The following is a 15,151-nucleotide window of genomic DNA, read 5'->3' as shown; positions in this document are numbered from 1 at the left end:
ATTAGTGGCTTACTTGCATGCCTTTGATCATTTGGATTATGCTTTAGTACCAGTGCAACAACACCAATAGTTGGATGACAAGGTTGAAAGATGTATTTTTGTTGGATACACTAATGAAAGCAAAGATTATGAGAAAGTTATACTGTCCAAAAAGTAAGTGTACCTTGGTCAACTGTGATGTTGCCTTTATGGAAGTTGTTATTTAGCCTTTACTTTCACATATCAAAGAGACACTTGTATGCTCATGGTATATCTCTAACATTTTGTTGCCACTTTTTAGTGGTATGTAGTCTTATGTAGCAGCAAATGAGAGTTTTTCAACTTACCTATGTTTCTCATAATAGCATAGGTCAATCTATTTTTTATGATGATGTGAATGATGCACTTCTTAACAAGAAAAGATATTGAGAAATCCACGATTATGCCAAAATGGCTAGTGCAAATATTGTGTGATGGTAAGTTGGATGTACCATTGACTAGTTGTACTCATTCTAGCTCTTGTAGTGACTCTTTTGTATCAAATTGTTATGCATTGATTATTTCTACTCTATGTGTTGAGGATGATCCTATATCTTTTAAAGAGAGACAAAATTCAAAAAATTGGATAGCTATTATGTAATTTGAGTATGATGCTCTTGTCGAAAATAGTACTTGGTTCGTATGTGATTTGTCTCCTGGCAAAAAGGCCATTGATATCAAGTGGGTTTACAAGGGTTGAGGGCTTAAGTAGAAATGATGTAGGCCAATCCTCTCTCCTCTTAGCTACAACTTTCCTTATTCATAGTATCCTTTCTTCTCCCAATGACAAATTTTAAGAGATTTTATCTATTGTCATCCATTCAAATGCAATAGGCAACCATAGATTCTCCCACCTATCGAGTCCCTTCTTGTAAAGAGCCTTGCAGAGTTTCCATTTCTTTAATGCAAGAGTATAGTTGTATTGGAAGGTGACTTTGGAGGGCCTAAACAACCTATTGAAGGCTTAGGTCCCTCTTTTGTTATCCTTGCCATGGACTGTATTTGGTGAGGCATTAGCTAGCTAAGCGCAAATGACTTGGGGGCTTGTGGTTTCTACTGCGACATTCTCCTGAAGATTCCAAATTCAGCATCAATTGGGCTTGAGATTGTTTGGGAGAAGGGTTTTAGTTGTAAGATATACGGTCACCACATAGCTCAAAAACCTGAAAGGCTACATTTTGTTTAAGATCCGCGATAAATATCCTTTATGTTTGTAGCTTGCTTATATTTTTCACTCTCTAAACATTTTGCTTAAGATCCACGATAATTATCCCTGAACATTTTTAAAGATCCTTGATAATTATTATTGCCATTTGCTTTCACTCCCTCTCCCTTCGTATGCGGGTGTGTGTGTGGAATGGTCGTAGCCGGCGTCCTTCCATTCAGCGATTTTCACTTTACCTTCAGCCAGACAGCTCGGGAGGCGCGGGGCGTAGAGAGCTCACAATTGTGTACTTCATCCGGATCAGGAATACTGTGTTAGATCGATCTACATGCAACATCTCCATTTCTACTAAATTCAACCTCGCCCGTCTTCTCTCTTCTCGTTGTAGTTCCTCGATTGCTGATCAGACCGTGTCTCCTTGCACCATCCGATGGCGCAACAACAGTGAGCTGAAGCGACAGACGATGGCGCACGTTGCTCCAGCCGAGTACGCTTTCCATGGACGGGAGGGGCCGTACAATGCCGCACGGCCACTAGATTACTATTCGGGCCGTGAAGGGGATCCCAGTGCTGCTGCATTCCATCGACCACTTACCTTTGGGGGTTACAATGCGGTGGCTGATGATGATGCGGCCTTGGCAGATGTCCTGGCAGGCATAGACATGGCTCCGAGAGGAAGGCAAGGACCTTCTGCCTCCAATAAAGATCTGGTTGTTCAGGCCATTGAAGCTGCATCTTCTGTCCTTAGAGATCAGGCTTCTGCTCTCCGGGAGCAGGTAACCGCATCACTTTCCTTTGGCCTTTTTTTCCCGCGTAATTGAATACCAACAGATCACGGATTCCTTGCTTGAAGCCGTCAGAGACTGTGTTACGGATCCTCACTAATCAGCCTGAATTGATATGAAGACTCTCAGTTTGATGCTTCAGACAAGTTTTCTGCCTTCAGATATCAACATGAGAATCATCTAAATGTTTAACTGCAATTGTCTATGCAGTTGGATTTCTTTGCTTATCAAGACTAATTATCCTCGTCAATCATATTCGTCGATCATAACACAGGGAGCAGGGTAAAACCGTTTGTTAGAAACGACTGAGCATTGATTCTCAGGCCTTGAACAAGTCAACCATCGACAATAAATCCTGCTGATTCCTCGTATTGGTTTATTCTTCTTGATAACAGGATCAAATTTCTACAAGTTCGCGGGACATCTAAGCCACATTTCAAGGTGATGCTAGGTCTTCTCCAGCCTCTTCCTGTTCCTGATGTCCCTTGGGGAAATAATCCTGTGGAAACTTGATTTGGTGCTGGCTAGGTTCAGCAAGCAGTGTTGCTCATCCCCTGCATGGTGGACATGGATGTGACAAAGTATAGCTAGAAATTTGATAGTATATTAGCATTGACTTGATGACTGGCTGCTGATATGGCACCAAATGATGTGGTGGTATGTTAGGTAGGAGCAGCAAAAGCAGCAGAGTGCAGTTGAGTGATGGAGCTCTGCATGGTAGGGTATATGCTTTCGTTCAGGTCAGCCTTCAGCTTTAAGGACAACCTATTTCCATGTTTTGCCTATCCAATCATTGAAAATACTACACGTGTTGGTGCTGCCCTTTTCATCAAAGCGCTGTGTCTCCATATCACCTAGATGCACTTGCTGGAAAGCTTGATGGGCAACCTGGGTCTCCATAGTGAACCAAGCAACTTCTAGAACTGCAAAAAAAAAAAGAAGCAGACTAGGGTTTAGAGGACACTTGAATACTGCATGATGTCCCAGTATCCACTAAGCTGCTCAAAGGAGAGTTTGGTTTTCGTTACTTGTTAAAAGTAGGTACAGTGATTGGAACAGCCTGTTGACTGGAGTGGTGTTCAGCCTGAACACTCGATATTCAGCTCGAGGAGTTCTAAACACAACTGGAGCTTGACTGGGACTCTGACCAGCACATCATGTGGTCCTGTGCCAAAGCAAGGGAAGCAGGATTTATGCAAAAACACAGCAATTGGAAGCAATGAGTATGAAGCTGTTGGGAAGCTTGCATAAAAACAACACTCACCTTGCATTGCAGCAAGACTGGAACACTGGGATTGCTTGATAGCAGATAGCAAATGAGCGTATAAAGGCAATTCTCCCAGCCACTTGTCCAAAGGATGACTCCTGAGGTAGCATCCTTCAAAAAACTGGTCTGCTAGTTGAAGATAACCTAGGTACCAAGATGGGTGAAGCCATAGATTGAGAAGAGATGGAAGCCTGAACCTGGAATATGGAGGACTTTTGCTATTAAACTGGAATGTGGATGGTCAGGAAGTAATGGCATAGTGCCCACATCACTAATTGGCATTGGTATAATGTTGCCTATGGTGATGGAACCTTCCTAAGAAGAGAGTTCTTGGAACCAATCACAGCTGTAAGTCATATGGCTAGGAACACTGTGATCCATGGGCCAAGGCTTCTTAGAAGGTGAACGAGCTGATGGAGAAATCTTCATCCGATGAATGTGAAGGAAAACAGACTTTGTCATAATGGTGGTAAGGGGTAGGCTCCTGTACGCCATCTTTCGCACTTTGGACGAAGTTGAGAGTACTTTTTCCAGTATTTTTCGGGATGCAAGGTCTTTCCACATTACTTGGAAAAACCCTTTTGTTTTTGCTCTTTATTGAAATCAGATTTTGAGAACGACTATCATTTGATTTTCTTCCCTTTCTTCTTCTTCTTATGTCTGTTCATAGATGATGAGGGCCCTTTGCCCAAAAGCGCAATTAATGGTATTTGCTCCATGTTGCATGCATGGGTGAGAAAACTAGTATGTAGACATCATATTTCAGTGACAAAAGATATGAGAAGAGGGTCATGGCCATGTCCTCCGATTGGATAATCTTTCCTAGGGATGCTATCTCTAGCCCTTATCTCCTCCATAGCATTGATGTGATCCATCATTGTGGGGAAATGTATGACAAGTAGTTGTCGTAGCCTCATCTTGAGTGTCACCTGATGTGTGAATGTCTTAATGATATCCCGCACGTATGAGGTGAGAAGACTAGTGTAGTAGACATCATATTTAAGTGATGGAAGATATGATAAGAGGGTCACAACCATGTCCTTTGACTTTGGAAGTTGTGTGGATGCGTTTGACATGCAATAGAACTGAGTTATTTCAATTCAAGAAAAGTAAGGGACAAGCAAGAGAATTGAGCCTATCCTAGAGGTCTGCCCAATGTGCGGAAGCATGTGAACATGAATCCATAGTAGGTTGGGGATGAGGGGCTGTAATGAACTCTTGAAGGTCAAATGCGACAAAGGTGGATTTGATCTTACATGACTAGATGGCATAATTTGTCCCATTCAACTTCCAGTTAGTGATAAGATTGGGTAGGACGGGCACTTGTCAAAGGAAATGGTATGGCAACCATAGAAAATGCAAAGCATACGACAACATGGAGAACACAATTTTTAGAATGTTAAATGTGAATGAACATAATGAATATGAAGATGATACAATCAGAGGGCCTCGAACGTCTGTGTCTCTAGGACTGGGGGAATAGGTGGCTGAAGGAGTGGGTCTCGGGGATATCTACTATGGGTACAAAGATGATGAAATCGTGCAATGCAAAAGGGGAAAGGTACAACAAGGGGGAAGAGTGATGTCAAAGATAAGCATTGAAACATATAGAATACTAAGAAAGAGTAGGAATCCCCTCTCAACCTTGGATGTCCAGGCTGATGGAAGAAGAGAAGCTTGATGTTGGTCTTCATGTGGGGCTGAGAACCATGATGATAGATGAAGATGAGGATGAAGCACCTTGATTGGAAGAGCAAGGTAAAAGTCACTGCCATGATAGCATCGAGAGATGTTGTATGATTTGCCTCAAGAGGGGAAGCCTCCATGTTGGTAGAAGAGCAAATCTCCTAGGGAGATGAAACCATGAAAGAAATGGTGCACAACCCATGTCTCTAGCCCAAGAAGGACTGGTGCAACTTGCATTAGCTCTACATTGAATTAAAAACCTTGCATAAGAGATTAGAATCTGCAAAGTAGAGGTCAGTAGTGAGATGCTCCAAATCAAAACAAAGCAAAAAATGAGAAAATGAAAAAACAATGCAATGAGTGTATATATATGAGTGAATGCAACGGAAGACTTAAAAAATTTGGCTAAGCCTAAAGGAAATGAGCCTAAGCTTTCTAAGGATGACCTAGGACTCCTAAGAGACCAGCCAAGGGAAGGTAATGAACAAACTGGTCAAAGGTGCTATGAGGCATTGACTTTGAGGGGGAGATCTAGGATCCCTTGCATTGTTGGTTGGCCAGCCATTGATGAACACAGATACCAAGGGGTGGAGCAATTGTGCTACCTCCCTAGGGAAGACTCCCTTTCAACCTCCTTGGAGTACTACTACCATTGACAGAAGGGGCTGAGGTTGGTTTAGGACTAGGGATTGGATTTAGCTTTGGTATGGGTAGAAGACCCTTAGCTAGGGATGAGGTGATTTTGGGTGTGGGTCTAGATGCTTGGCCTTCGAGTGACTATTGTCATCTACATGCGCCGGTTTCTGGCAAAATGTGTAAAATCTATTCTTTTTAGGCAAGAAGTGGTAGGAGGGTCTTTGTGAGGGTATGCGTGTACTGCTCCCTTTTTCCTTTAAAGGAGGAAACCGACCATCTGTATTAGAATGTGGTTCATGTTTAGGGTCAATCAAGGAAGGAGGAATTGGGTCTAAATGTGGGGGTGATTCCTTTCCACTCCTTGTTTCCTTCAAAGAAGGAGGCGACTCATTAGCACAAGATGGGGATTCATGCATTTGAGTAACTAAGGAGGATGATACAATGTGCAGGAGGGGGTAGGAGGGGGATACCACACACAACAGGACTAGAGGACATAGAGCAACATCTGTGGATGTGTGTAAGGCACATTGTTAAAGGATGGCATTCTTGTTAATGATGTCTTAGGGTACAGAGAGGTATACTTCTGAGTGGCTAGTGATGGCCTAAAACCTTGATGTGTATCTAAGACAATGTGTGCTAAGATTGGATAACCTACTGTAGGTCTAAAGTAAGGATCTGGATTGAAAGAAGAGGAATCTAAATGTGAAGTGAATGTGGGAGGGAAGGGTGGAAAATGTAAAGGTGAATGGGAAGCACCAAACTCATATTCAAATGAAACAAAGGATGAAGGATTACATTGTAAAATCTCTTTGAATGTAAATTTTTCTTCAAAACCATACCAGTATCAATCTGGGTCTCCATGGTGACTTACAATTGGTTCGTGCATAACAATATAGACAAAATGAGACACACACAAAAATGGATTGTACAAACCTGCCACTAGGCTTGATTGTGAAGAGTTCGAACTTTCGGTTGTGTTGTGAGTGGATAGTGTCAAAAGATGACGTACCAGCGAGACAGTAGGGTTGGCGGGGAGGAACACGGAGTGAACTCGGCAAACATGGAGAAGAGAAGAGAAGAGAGAAGAAACTCTAATGAATGGAATGATGAAGTTCTGAATCATGGAGTGAATGTGATACAAGGGAACAAGGGTGCCGTAGCACAAGGAAGATGATGAAGACAGCCACGAACCATGAACCGCAATGTCCTCCTAAAGTGGTGTGAGGGTAGTGGAGAGGCTGGAGAGAAGAGGTGACGGATTGAATGAATCAGCCGTAGTGAATGAATGAGAGAGTGGCCTATAAATAGGCACAATCAGTCTAGGATGGCGCCCCTTTTTGGGGCTGTAAACCCTAAACGCAAAATGCGGAAATGCAAAAACGCAAATTGCGGGTGAAGGGTGAAGGGTTTCTCAACACCTCCTCTCAGGCCCAAAAAGGGGAACAAGAGAAGAGTGAGGTGGAGATGCAATGCTACATGTTGAAGAATGCTCATGTAGCAGGTGTCACTTGGACCATGTCCCTTGTGGGAAAATTGTTCACGTTGCCCAAGTGCCCTAGTATAAAGATGATGAAAACATGCAATGCATAGGAGGAATGTCGGACTTTGTGTGGTGCCGAGAACCATAAGGATATACCCGTATTTGATCTCGGGAGGCGTTTCCATGCTGATTGAGTGACCAAGGCAAGAAGAAGAAGAGGAGGAAGAAGATGTAGTGGATCCTAAAGAGCCAAGATTTCCACTTGAAAGGTAACCTGCAGTAAAGAATAGTAGATAGAGTGAACTGGAGAACCCGAAACTCAACCTTAGGAGAGAAGCCACTAGCTCTATGCATCCATGTTGGAAGGAATACGAAGGCCTCGTCACCAAGTCGTGGCTAAACCTTTGAGGTCCCGATCTAGGTGGTACTTGAAGATCCTGGGTATCACTAGAACAGATGACTGGTCGAAGACAGCCACCCCAAGAAAGTAGAGGATGGGTGAAGAGCTTCATGTGGAGTAGGTTTCCCCTCTGAGGTGGGAGATGTAGGGGTCCCCACTGAAGTCAAAGAAGAAGTAGATGTCCCCTCTAAGGGCAAAGAAATAACATCCCCCTCTAAATCCCCCTCTGAAGTAGATAGGAAATCCAAAAACTCATGGATCACGGACTCCGAAATGTTTGATGATGAAGGAAGTGCCTTCGGTCGTGTTGAAGAAGGTATGTGGGGTGCCGAAGAGCTCCTAGAGATAGCCTCTCGAACCTAAGTAGTCGAGGGTGGGGAAGGGTGGGGCTCAGAATGAGCAAGAGGTGGGCAATAGTCGCTGTCTCTCATTGGAGCAGACTGGGTAGCCGAAGAAGAGGAGGGAGTCGAGCAGCCATTGTCTCTCGAAGGAGCAAACTGACGAGGAGACGGTATCAAACAATCATTGTCTCTTGATGGAGCCGATTGCAGATCTAGAGGTCGTGGAAGCCACTGTACTTGGAAATAAGTGGGAGAAGACTGCCGCCGGCATTACGACGATCTCTAGGAGGTTGTAGCACCAATCGATCGTCCATGTGCTCGAAAGGACTTAGTGGGCATTAGATGCGTCTTATTGCCTTGAGCATAGTACTTTGAGAGCCGATGTAGAACGATCTCTATGGCCCAGAAAGGAGAGGTGGCACAAGGAGTGCCTGGTGGAAGACGCATGTACTCCGGAGGGGTGGGGAGCAAAGGTCGATGTCGATAGTCTTTGGTGGGATGACCGTTGTGCCGCAATAGGAACACCTAGTAGACTGGCAATTTGTCGGTGTTGAAGCCATGGATATTAGTGTGCCTTGTTGAAGAAGGAAGAGGTCAGCCACCATGAACCACGAACCACAATGTTCGCCTCAAGGGGTGTGAGGACAATGTGAAGCACGAACCGCAATGTTCGCCTCAAGGGGTGGGAGGGTAGTGGAAGGGCTGGAAGTGAGCTGCCAGTGGGAGGAGGATATGACCAGTAGTAAGAGGTTGCAACCAGTAAAAAAACGCAGGTGAGGAGAGAGAAAGACTAAAACGCAGGCAAGATAGCCTGCAGGAGAGAGAAAGACTGAAAATGTAGGTAGCAGGTAAGAGAAAGACTAAAAACGCAGGTAGGATAGCTTGTAGGAGAGAGAAAGACTAAAAACGCAGGTAGTAGAACTGTGATGACGTGGGCAGGCTGTACGGCAGCAGGTCTGCGCAGGAATAGCAGTCGCTTGGCTGGAATCAGCTCCAAACTGCGTGAAGAGGGCTGGAAATTAGGCGCCAACTGATGGAGATAGCAATGGACAGCTTCGACTAAGATGTCCTCCGCGAACGGGGACCTGAAATCTGCAAAAACGAGATTTTGATGCAGCGGAAGAGAAAGAAGTGGATGCAGAACTCGCCACCGGTCTTTCCCTTCACTGGAGTGGAGGATCTTTGCCACTGTTTGAGCAGAACCGGCTCTGATACCATGTTAAAAGATGACGTACCAGCGAGACAGTAGGGTTGGCGGGGAGGAACACGGAGTGAACTCGGCAAACATGGAGAAGAGTAGAGAAGAGAGAATAAACTCTGATGAATGGAATGATGAAGTTCTGAATCATGGAGTGAATGTGATACAAGGGAACAAGGGTGCCGCAGCACAAGGAAGATGATGAAGACAGCCACGTACCACGAACCGCAATGTCCTCCTAAAGGGGTGTGAGGGTAGTGGAGAGGTTGGAGAGAAGAGGTGACGGACTGAATGAATCAGCCGTAGTGAATGAATGAGAGAGTGGTCTATAAATAGGCACAGTCAATCTAGGATGGCGCCCCTTTTTGGGGCTGTAAACCCTAAACGCAAAACGCAGAAACACAAAAACGCAAACTGCGGGTGAAGGGTTTCTCAACAGATAGTCTTTCCTCAATTGAGAGGTGGTTGGTCTCATTAGCAGAGTGCTTCAACTGAGATGCACCTCATGAAGGAGTATGAGATGAAGAAGAGTTGGACCTTGGTTAGTGATCTCTACAAGAAAGGGTAGTAGGAGCGTTGTCCTGCAAATCAAGATCATAATGCCTCTGCAAGGCCTCCATTAAAGAAGTTGCTGGAGAAAGCATCAGAGGATCCGAAGATGTAGTTGTTTGAGCCATTGTGAATCAGATATGTGTTCGTGTAAAACCAAGCACTCCACGATAGCCATAGGATTCTCTTTAAAAGAGCACCAACTTTGATACTGTGTGAATATATGTTGGGGTTTGCATTGAGGAAACATATAAAGCACGACCACAACTAAAACACGTAGACTTGGATACTGATGCGCAAAATGCAAAATGCAAAACAACAGAAACACAAACAGAGAAGAAAGAGAACTCTGAAGTGAATGAATCAATGCTGTAAATGAATGAGAGAATATTCCCAATTCTGTAAATGAATGAGAGAATATACCCAATGCTCAAAGGTAGAGCTGTCCAACAGCGAGTGGCTCTCGTGGGAGCAAGTTGAGGGAAGTGTTGATGTGTATCATCTAGTGGAGACGGATCTTGAGTGCCATAACCACAAGTTGGAGCAAAGGCTGATGAAGAAAAGTGCTGAAAACACAAAAACGTCTTGATATAGATGATGGAAGCTGATCATCAACAGTAGTGGGAGGTTGGGTGATACCTATAGACCAGGTAGTAGCAATCGTTGGGGGTTTGACAACTAGTGGAAGAGGGCTAATAGCTGTAACTTGCAAGACAAGGATAAGGCTAAATGGTGGGCAGCTTGTCTATTTATAGATATGGAAGGATCGTCCCAAATTAGGGTTTTGCATGTGGGACACAAAAACTCTTTAGAATTGCTTCTCGTTTAATGAAACTTTGCTTGCTGACGATGAAGAAGACATCTCAGAAGGTCAAATTTAATTCTTCACAAGGGGAGAGGATCTTTAACTCTCAAAGCACCTTGTTAGAATTTGGTGATTCTAGGTAGTGCCCAATGTATTTCGTGTGGTGTGGACACTTATATAAGTGCCAATGTAGTGTATGTACCTAGTGTTTTTAGACATTTAATTAGTGACACTAGTTAGTTGGTGCAAGGCTAGTTAGGTCAACTCATGACCTAAACTAGGCTGTACTTTCACTCTTTTAGTTCAGTTCAGGAAGTACACTCTACACTCTTGTTGCAACTCACTCACTTTCACACTCGTTTCTCTCTTCTCCATTGCTGGTCTTGTTTTCTCACAGCTGGTATTAGAGCAGCTTCTATGCGCAGATTCCGAATAGTACTGTCAGTCGGTGCTGCTCTGCCAAGGTCCTGTCCAGTCAATGCTCAGCTTGAGGGAGAGGAGGAAGAGCTGCTAGCTGTTTTGTCAGCTCGTACAGCTGGGCCAGCTTCTGTCTGCATGTGTAGTCACCATTGTCCATGTGAGCAGCCCCCATGACCTGTGTACTGCGCTGCTCCACTTGTTCCTGTTCAGGGCTGCGCCCTGCTGCCGTTGCCTGTTACTGGATGAGCCAGCTGCCCAGCCTACCACGGTCCACCTGTTCTCTACAGAGCTGCCCTGTGCAGCATTCAGGCTGCCACTTTGCAGGCACTGCCTGCACTGTTACTGTTCTGGCTCCAAGTGTCAGGCAGCGCCGCCAGGATCTCAGCGAGCAGCGCCGCCTTTACTGCCTGCGCTGTCCTGTGGCACGTCAACTACCTGCATTGCTACCTTTTGTCCTGACCCCTGCACACTTCCCAAAGTACCCACCATTTGGGGCTTTCGACTGAATCAGCCTCTTGTGTGCGATTCAAGACTGGGGAAGCTGACATTGCACAATTTTCACTAGATTTGTGCAAGAAATTTGGCATTTTTTGGCATGGAAGGTCCAACATGCATCTCGAATCAGGTTCCAGCTTCCCTCCCTGTTTGCACACATCCTGAGGTCCAATTCTGCTGAATTTTGAGCTGTAAGATAATAATTTCTTAAATTTCATTGAAATTTCAGGAAGAAATTTGGGGTTTTTGCCTTGCACGCATCCCAAGGTAGGAAATTATTGGTACAGCAGCATTTAATTGCTGCTACAGTCTGATTGAACAGTAAATTTGGGGGAAATTCAAAAAATCTGCTGAGAACCAGCGTTAAAAGTGTTGCATTTGTCATTTTGTAGGCACGCATTACGAGGCAGGTGTATTACAGCAGTATACAGCAGTGCATTGTTGTTATTATTGTGGCTGAGTGCTATTTTGGGTGACATTGTGCACACTTGGGCAGTTGTGTGATAGTTTGGTATTTGTTTGATAATCCTGAGGGATTTTTGGTCCTCTGAGGAGGACACACTATTGTGAGAGGCTGAGAGGATCGAAGCTCAGTTGAGAATGCAATAGACAGTGTGGAGAGTGAAGCATGACACCCAATGCAAAAGACTCAAAGAGTGTAAGTTGAAAGTACAAAGTACAACCCTTAAACCTTAGGGTTGTAGGGGGTGTTCACACTCGAACATGATAAGTGCCCATAAGTTTGTAACATGGGCACATACAAAAGAAGAGAATAAGTCCAGGGGAAAAAACCTCTCGTACCGAGAGTAAAAAGTGCCCCAGTGTCCTACTGATCACCGACACTCCTTTGTGAGCGTAGGCGTGAGTGAAACCCTACAAACCCCCCTGGAGTGAAGAGTGATAAAAATTACAAGGATCATTCGCTACCAAAGGAGATAAAATTTAAACCATTGCGAAATGCTATAAATTTGTCACGAGGAAGAGCTTTGGTGAAGATGTTTGCCACATTACTAGTGGCAGGACAATAGACAAGGCTGATATCACCTGCATGTAGCCTCTCTTTGACAAAGTGATAATGTATCTCAATGTGTTTCGTGCGTGCATGAAACATTGGGTTCCGTGCCATTGCAATGACACTCTGACTGTTAGTGAACAAAGGAGTAGGCTCCATAATAGATACATCCAGATCAGCTAGCAAGCGTCTAATCCATACACATTTAATTGTGGTAGTGAAAGCTGCCTTGTATTCAACTCCACATGAGGCTGTGGCAACAATGGATTGTTTCTTCCTAAGCCAAGATATGCAAGATGAGCCAAGAAAGAAACAATTGCCACTAGTGGAGTGACGTGAATCATAATTACCAGCCCAATCAGAATCACTATAAGCATGTAACTGCAGTGGTTCCCCCTTGGTATAAAGCCATCCAAGAGATCTAGTACCTTGCAGGTAACGAAAGACATGCTTAACAACTTGCCAATGTGACATACATGGCTGATGCATATATCTGCTCAAGGCTGAAACTGCAAACTGTATGTTTGGCCTAGTGTTGCATAGGTAGATAAGACATCCAACTCCTGGAGCATATGTGTGTATATCAAACAAATCACTGTCATCATGTAATGACAGCTTCAGTCCAGGTTTCATTGGTGTATAGATTGGCTTGCAATCCTGTAAGTCAAACTTCTCAAGAGGTTTACCAATGTATCTTGACAATGATAAACCAATACCTCTAGCATCATGTATGAATTGAATGCCCAAGTAATAATGCAAATACCCCAAGTTTGACATCTCAAAAGTTTGCTGCAAATTTTGTTTAAATGCTGAAATTTGATCAGCATGTGTCCTTGTAAGGAAAAGGTCATCAACATATAGATAAATGATCAGCATGGATCCCCTTGCTTTACATAGATAAAGTGTAGACTGTGATGAGCTGTTTATAAACCCTTGGCTAAGTAAGAAGGCATCAATCTTTGTGTACCAAGCTCTAGGAGCTTGTTTCAAGCCATATAAAGCCTTTTTCGGCTTGCAAACCAAGTGTTCAGATCCCTTGACTGCAAAACCAATGTGCTGCTATACATATACTTCATGAAGTTCCCCATGTAAAAATGCACTCTTAATATCTAATTGATGCACAGTCCATCCATAATGGGCAGCCAAAGCAACCATAGACCTGATGATAGTCATGCGGGAGGTAGGAGCAAATGTCTCCTCATAGTCAATGCCTTTCTTCTGTGCATAGCCCTTGGCTACAAGCTTGGCTTTGTATTTGTCAATGGATCCATCTGCATTCCTTTTCAGCTTGTAGACCCATTTTGTTCCAATGGCTTTCTTCCCAATAGGCAAAGACACTAAATCCCATGTTTGATTCTTAATGATAGAATCAAACAGCTTGTATTGCTGCCATCCAATGCACACTATGTTGTGCATCCTCAAAACATTCAGGCTCCTCATCATCAACTGTACTTGTTGCATTTCCAATGGAGGAGCTAGCTGAACATTAAGTTCACTTATTGAAACTCTAGCTGAATCACCAAATGAAATGGCAGCAACCCTTCAAATACATCACGGGCAGCTTGATATGTGCCAAAACCAGCAAGGGATAATTCTGATTTTTCGTTGAAAAGTACATCCTTACTGACAAATACCTTTCTAGAGACATGATCATATAGTCTGTATTACACCTTTGCTCTCACTGCTATATCCCACAAAAATGCATTTGGCAGCCTTGTTATCCAACTTTTTTCTAAGTACCTTGGGAGTGTGTGCATATGCAAGACACCCAAAAGTATGAAAGTGCCCGACAGAAGGTTTCTAGCTATTCCAAGCTTCAAAAGGCATGGCATTCTTTAATGCTTTGGGAGGGTATCTGTTTAAAACATGGCAAGCACACATAACGGCTTCCATCCAAAAAACTGTGTGGCAAGCGCTTTGCTTTCAACATACATTTGGCTATCTCCATGAGTGACCGTTTTTTTCTCTCTGCAAAACCATTTTGCTATGGAGTATAAGTAGTAGTGAACTGATGAACAATGACCTTCTGCTTCAAAAAAGAATTCAGCATAGTTGACATGTATTCCCCCCCTCGGTCCGAACAGAGAGTCTTTACTTTACAACCAGATTGGTTCTCAACAAGCGCTACAAAAGCCAAAAATGCATCATACACTTCTGACTTTTTCACTAAAGAATAGACCTAGCAGAAGCGAGTAAAGTCATCATTAAAAGTCACAAAATTGTGACATCCACCCAATGACTTTGTCTGCATAGGGCCACATACGTTTGAATGTACTAACTGTAATTTGGCTATGGCTCTAAAAGCAACATCACGGGAAAATAAAAACCGATGCATTTTTCCCAAAATACATCTCTCACATAAGTGCTCAGGAGGTCTCTCCAAAAGAGGGAATCCATCTAGCATCTATGTACGTTGCAAGAGTATCAAGCTATGGTAGTTCACATGTCCCATGCGAGCGTGCTATAACTCTATTTGTAACATAGCAGGAGTAAGAGTGGACGCTAAATATGTTGATTGATCAATTGAAAGAGCATCCAACTCATATAACCCATGACATAGAGTGCCAGTCTAGACCAAAGTCATGTGTTTCTTATCTCGCACCATGCATGTGTCATCATCAAAGGTGACTTGCAATCCACACCATACCAAAGAAGAAATAGATAGTGAATTCTTCTTTATACTTGGCACAAACAAAGCATCCTGTAGGTGGAGAATAGAGCCATCAATGGCTATGAGCACAATCTCCCCAATACCTCTAACAGGGTATGATGCATTGTTGGCACACTGTACAGACTTGCCGACTGGAGCTGCACCAATAGAAGCAAATAAATCTTTGCGAGACGTGATGTGCCTAGAAGCACCATTGTAAAAAAATGAAGTGCCTGCATCCTCA

At 43.7% G+C, this 15,151-nt stretch overlaps 1 protein-coding gene across 4 annotated transcripts in view; it reads left to right on the top strand.

Annotated features, from left to right (window-relative positions):
* The first annotated feature begins 1,337 nt into the window (after positions 1 to 1,337).
* The window catches only part of LOC148034141 (uncharacterized), a 138,564-nt gene continuing 124,750 nt past the window's right edge, over positions 1,338 to 15,151 (top strand). For all 4 annotated transcript variants that reach the window (XM_087682181.1, XM_087682179.1, XM_087682180.1 and 1 more), the window contains exon 1: positions 1,338 to 1,959. In XM_087682181.1, the coding sequence (XP_087538307.1) occupies positions 1,357 to 1,959 (603 nt within the window). In that variant the 5' untranslated portion in view covers positions 1,338 to 1,356. The remainder of the gene's footprint in view (positions 1,960 to 15,151) is intronic.

Source organism: Lygodium microphyllum, chromosome 7 (assembly GCF_053477565.2).
Source record: "Lygodium microphyllum isolate KBCC chromosome 7, Lygodium_microphyllum_v1.1.10, whole genome shotgun sequence".
Classification (NCBI taxonomy): Eukaryota; Viridiplantae; Streptophyta; class Polypodiopsida; order Schizaeales; family Lygodiaceae; genus Lygodium; species Lygodium microphyllum.
Note: the sequence above shows the minus strand (reverse complement) of the source record. Positions and strands in the feature narration are given on the sequence as shown.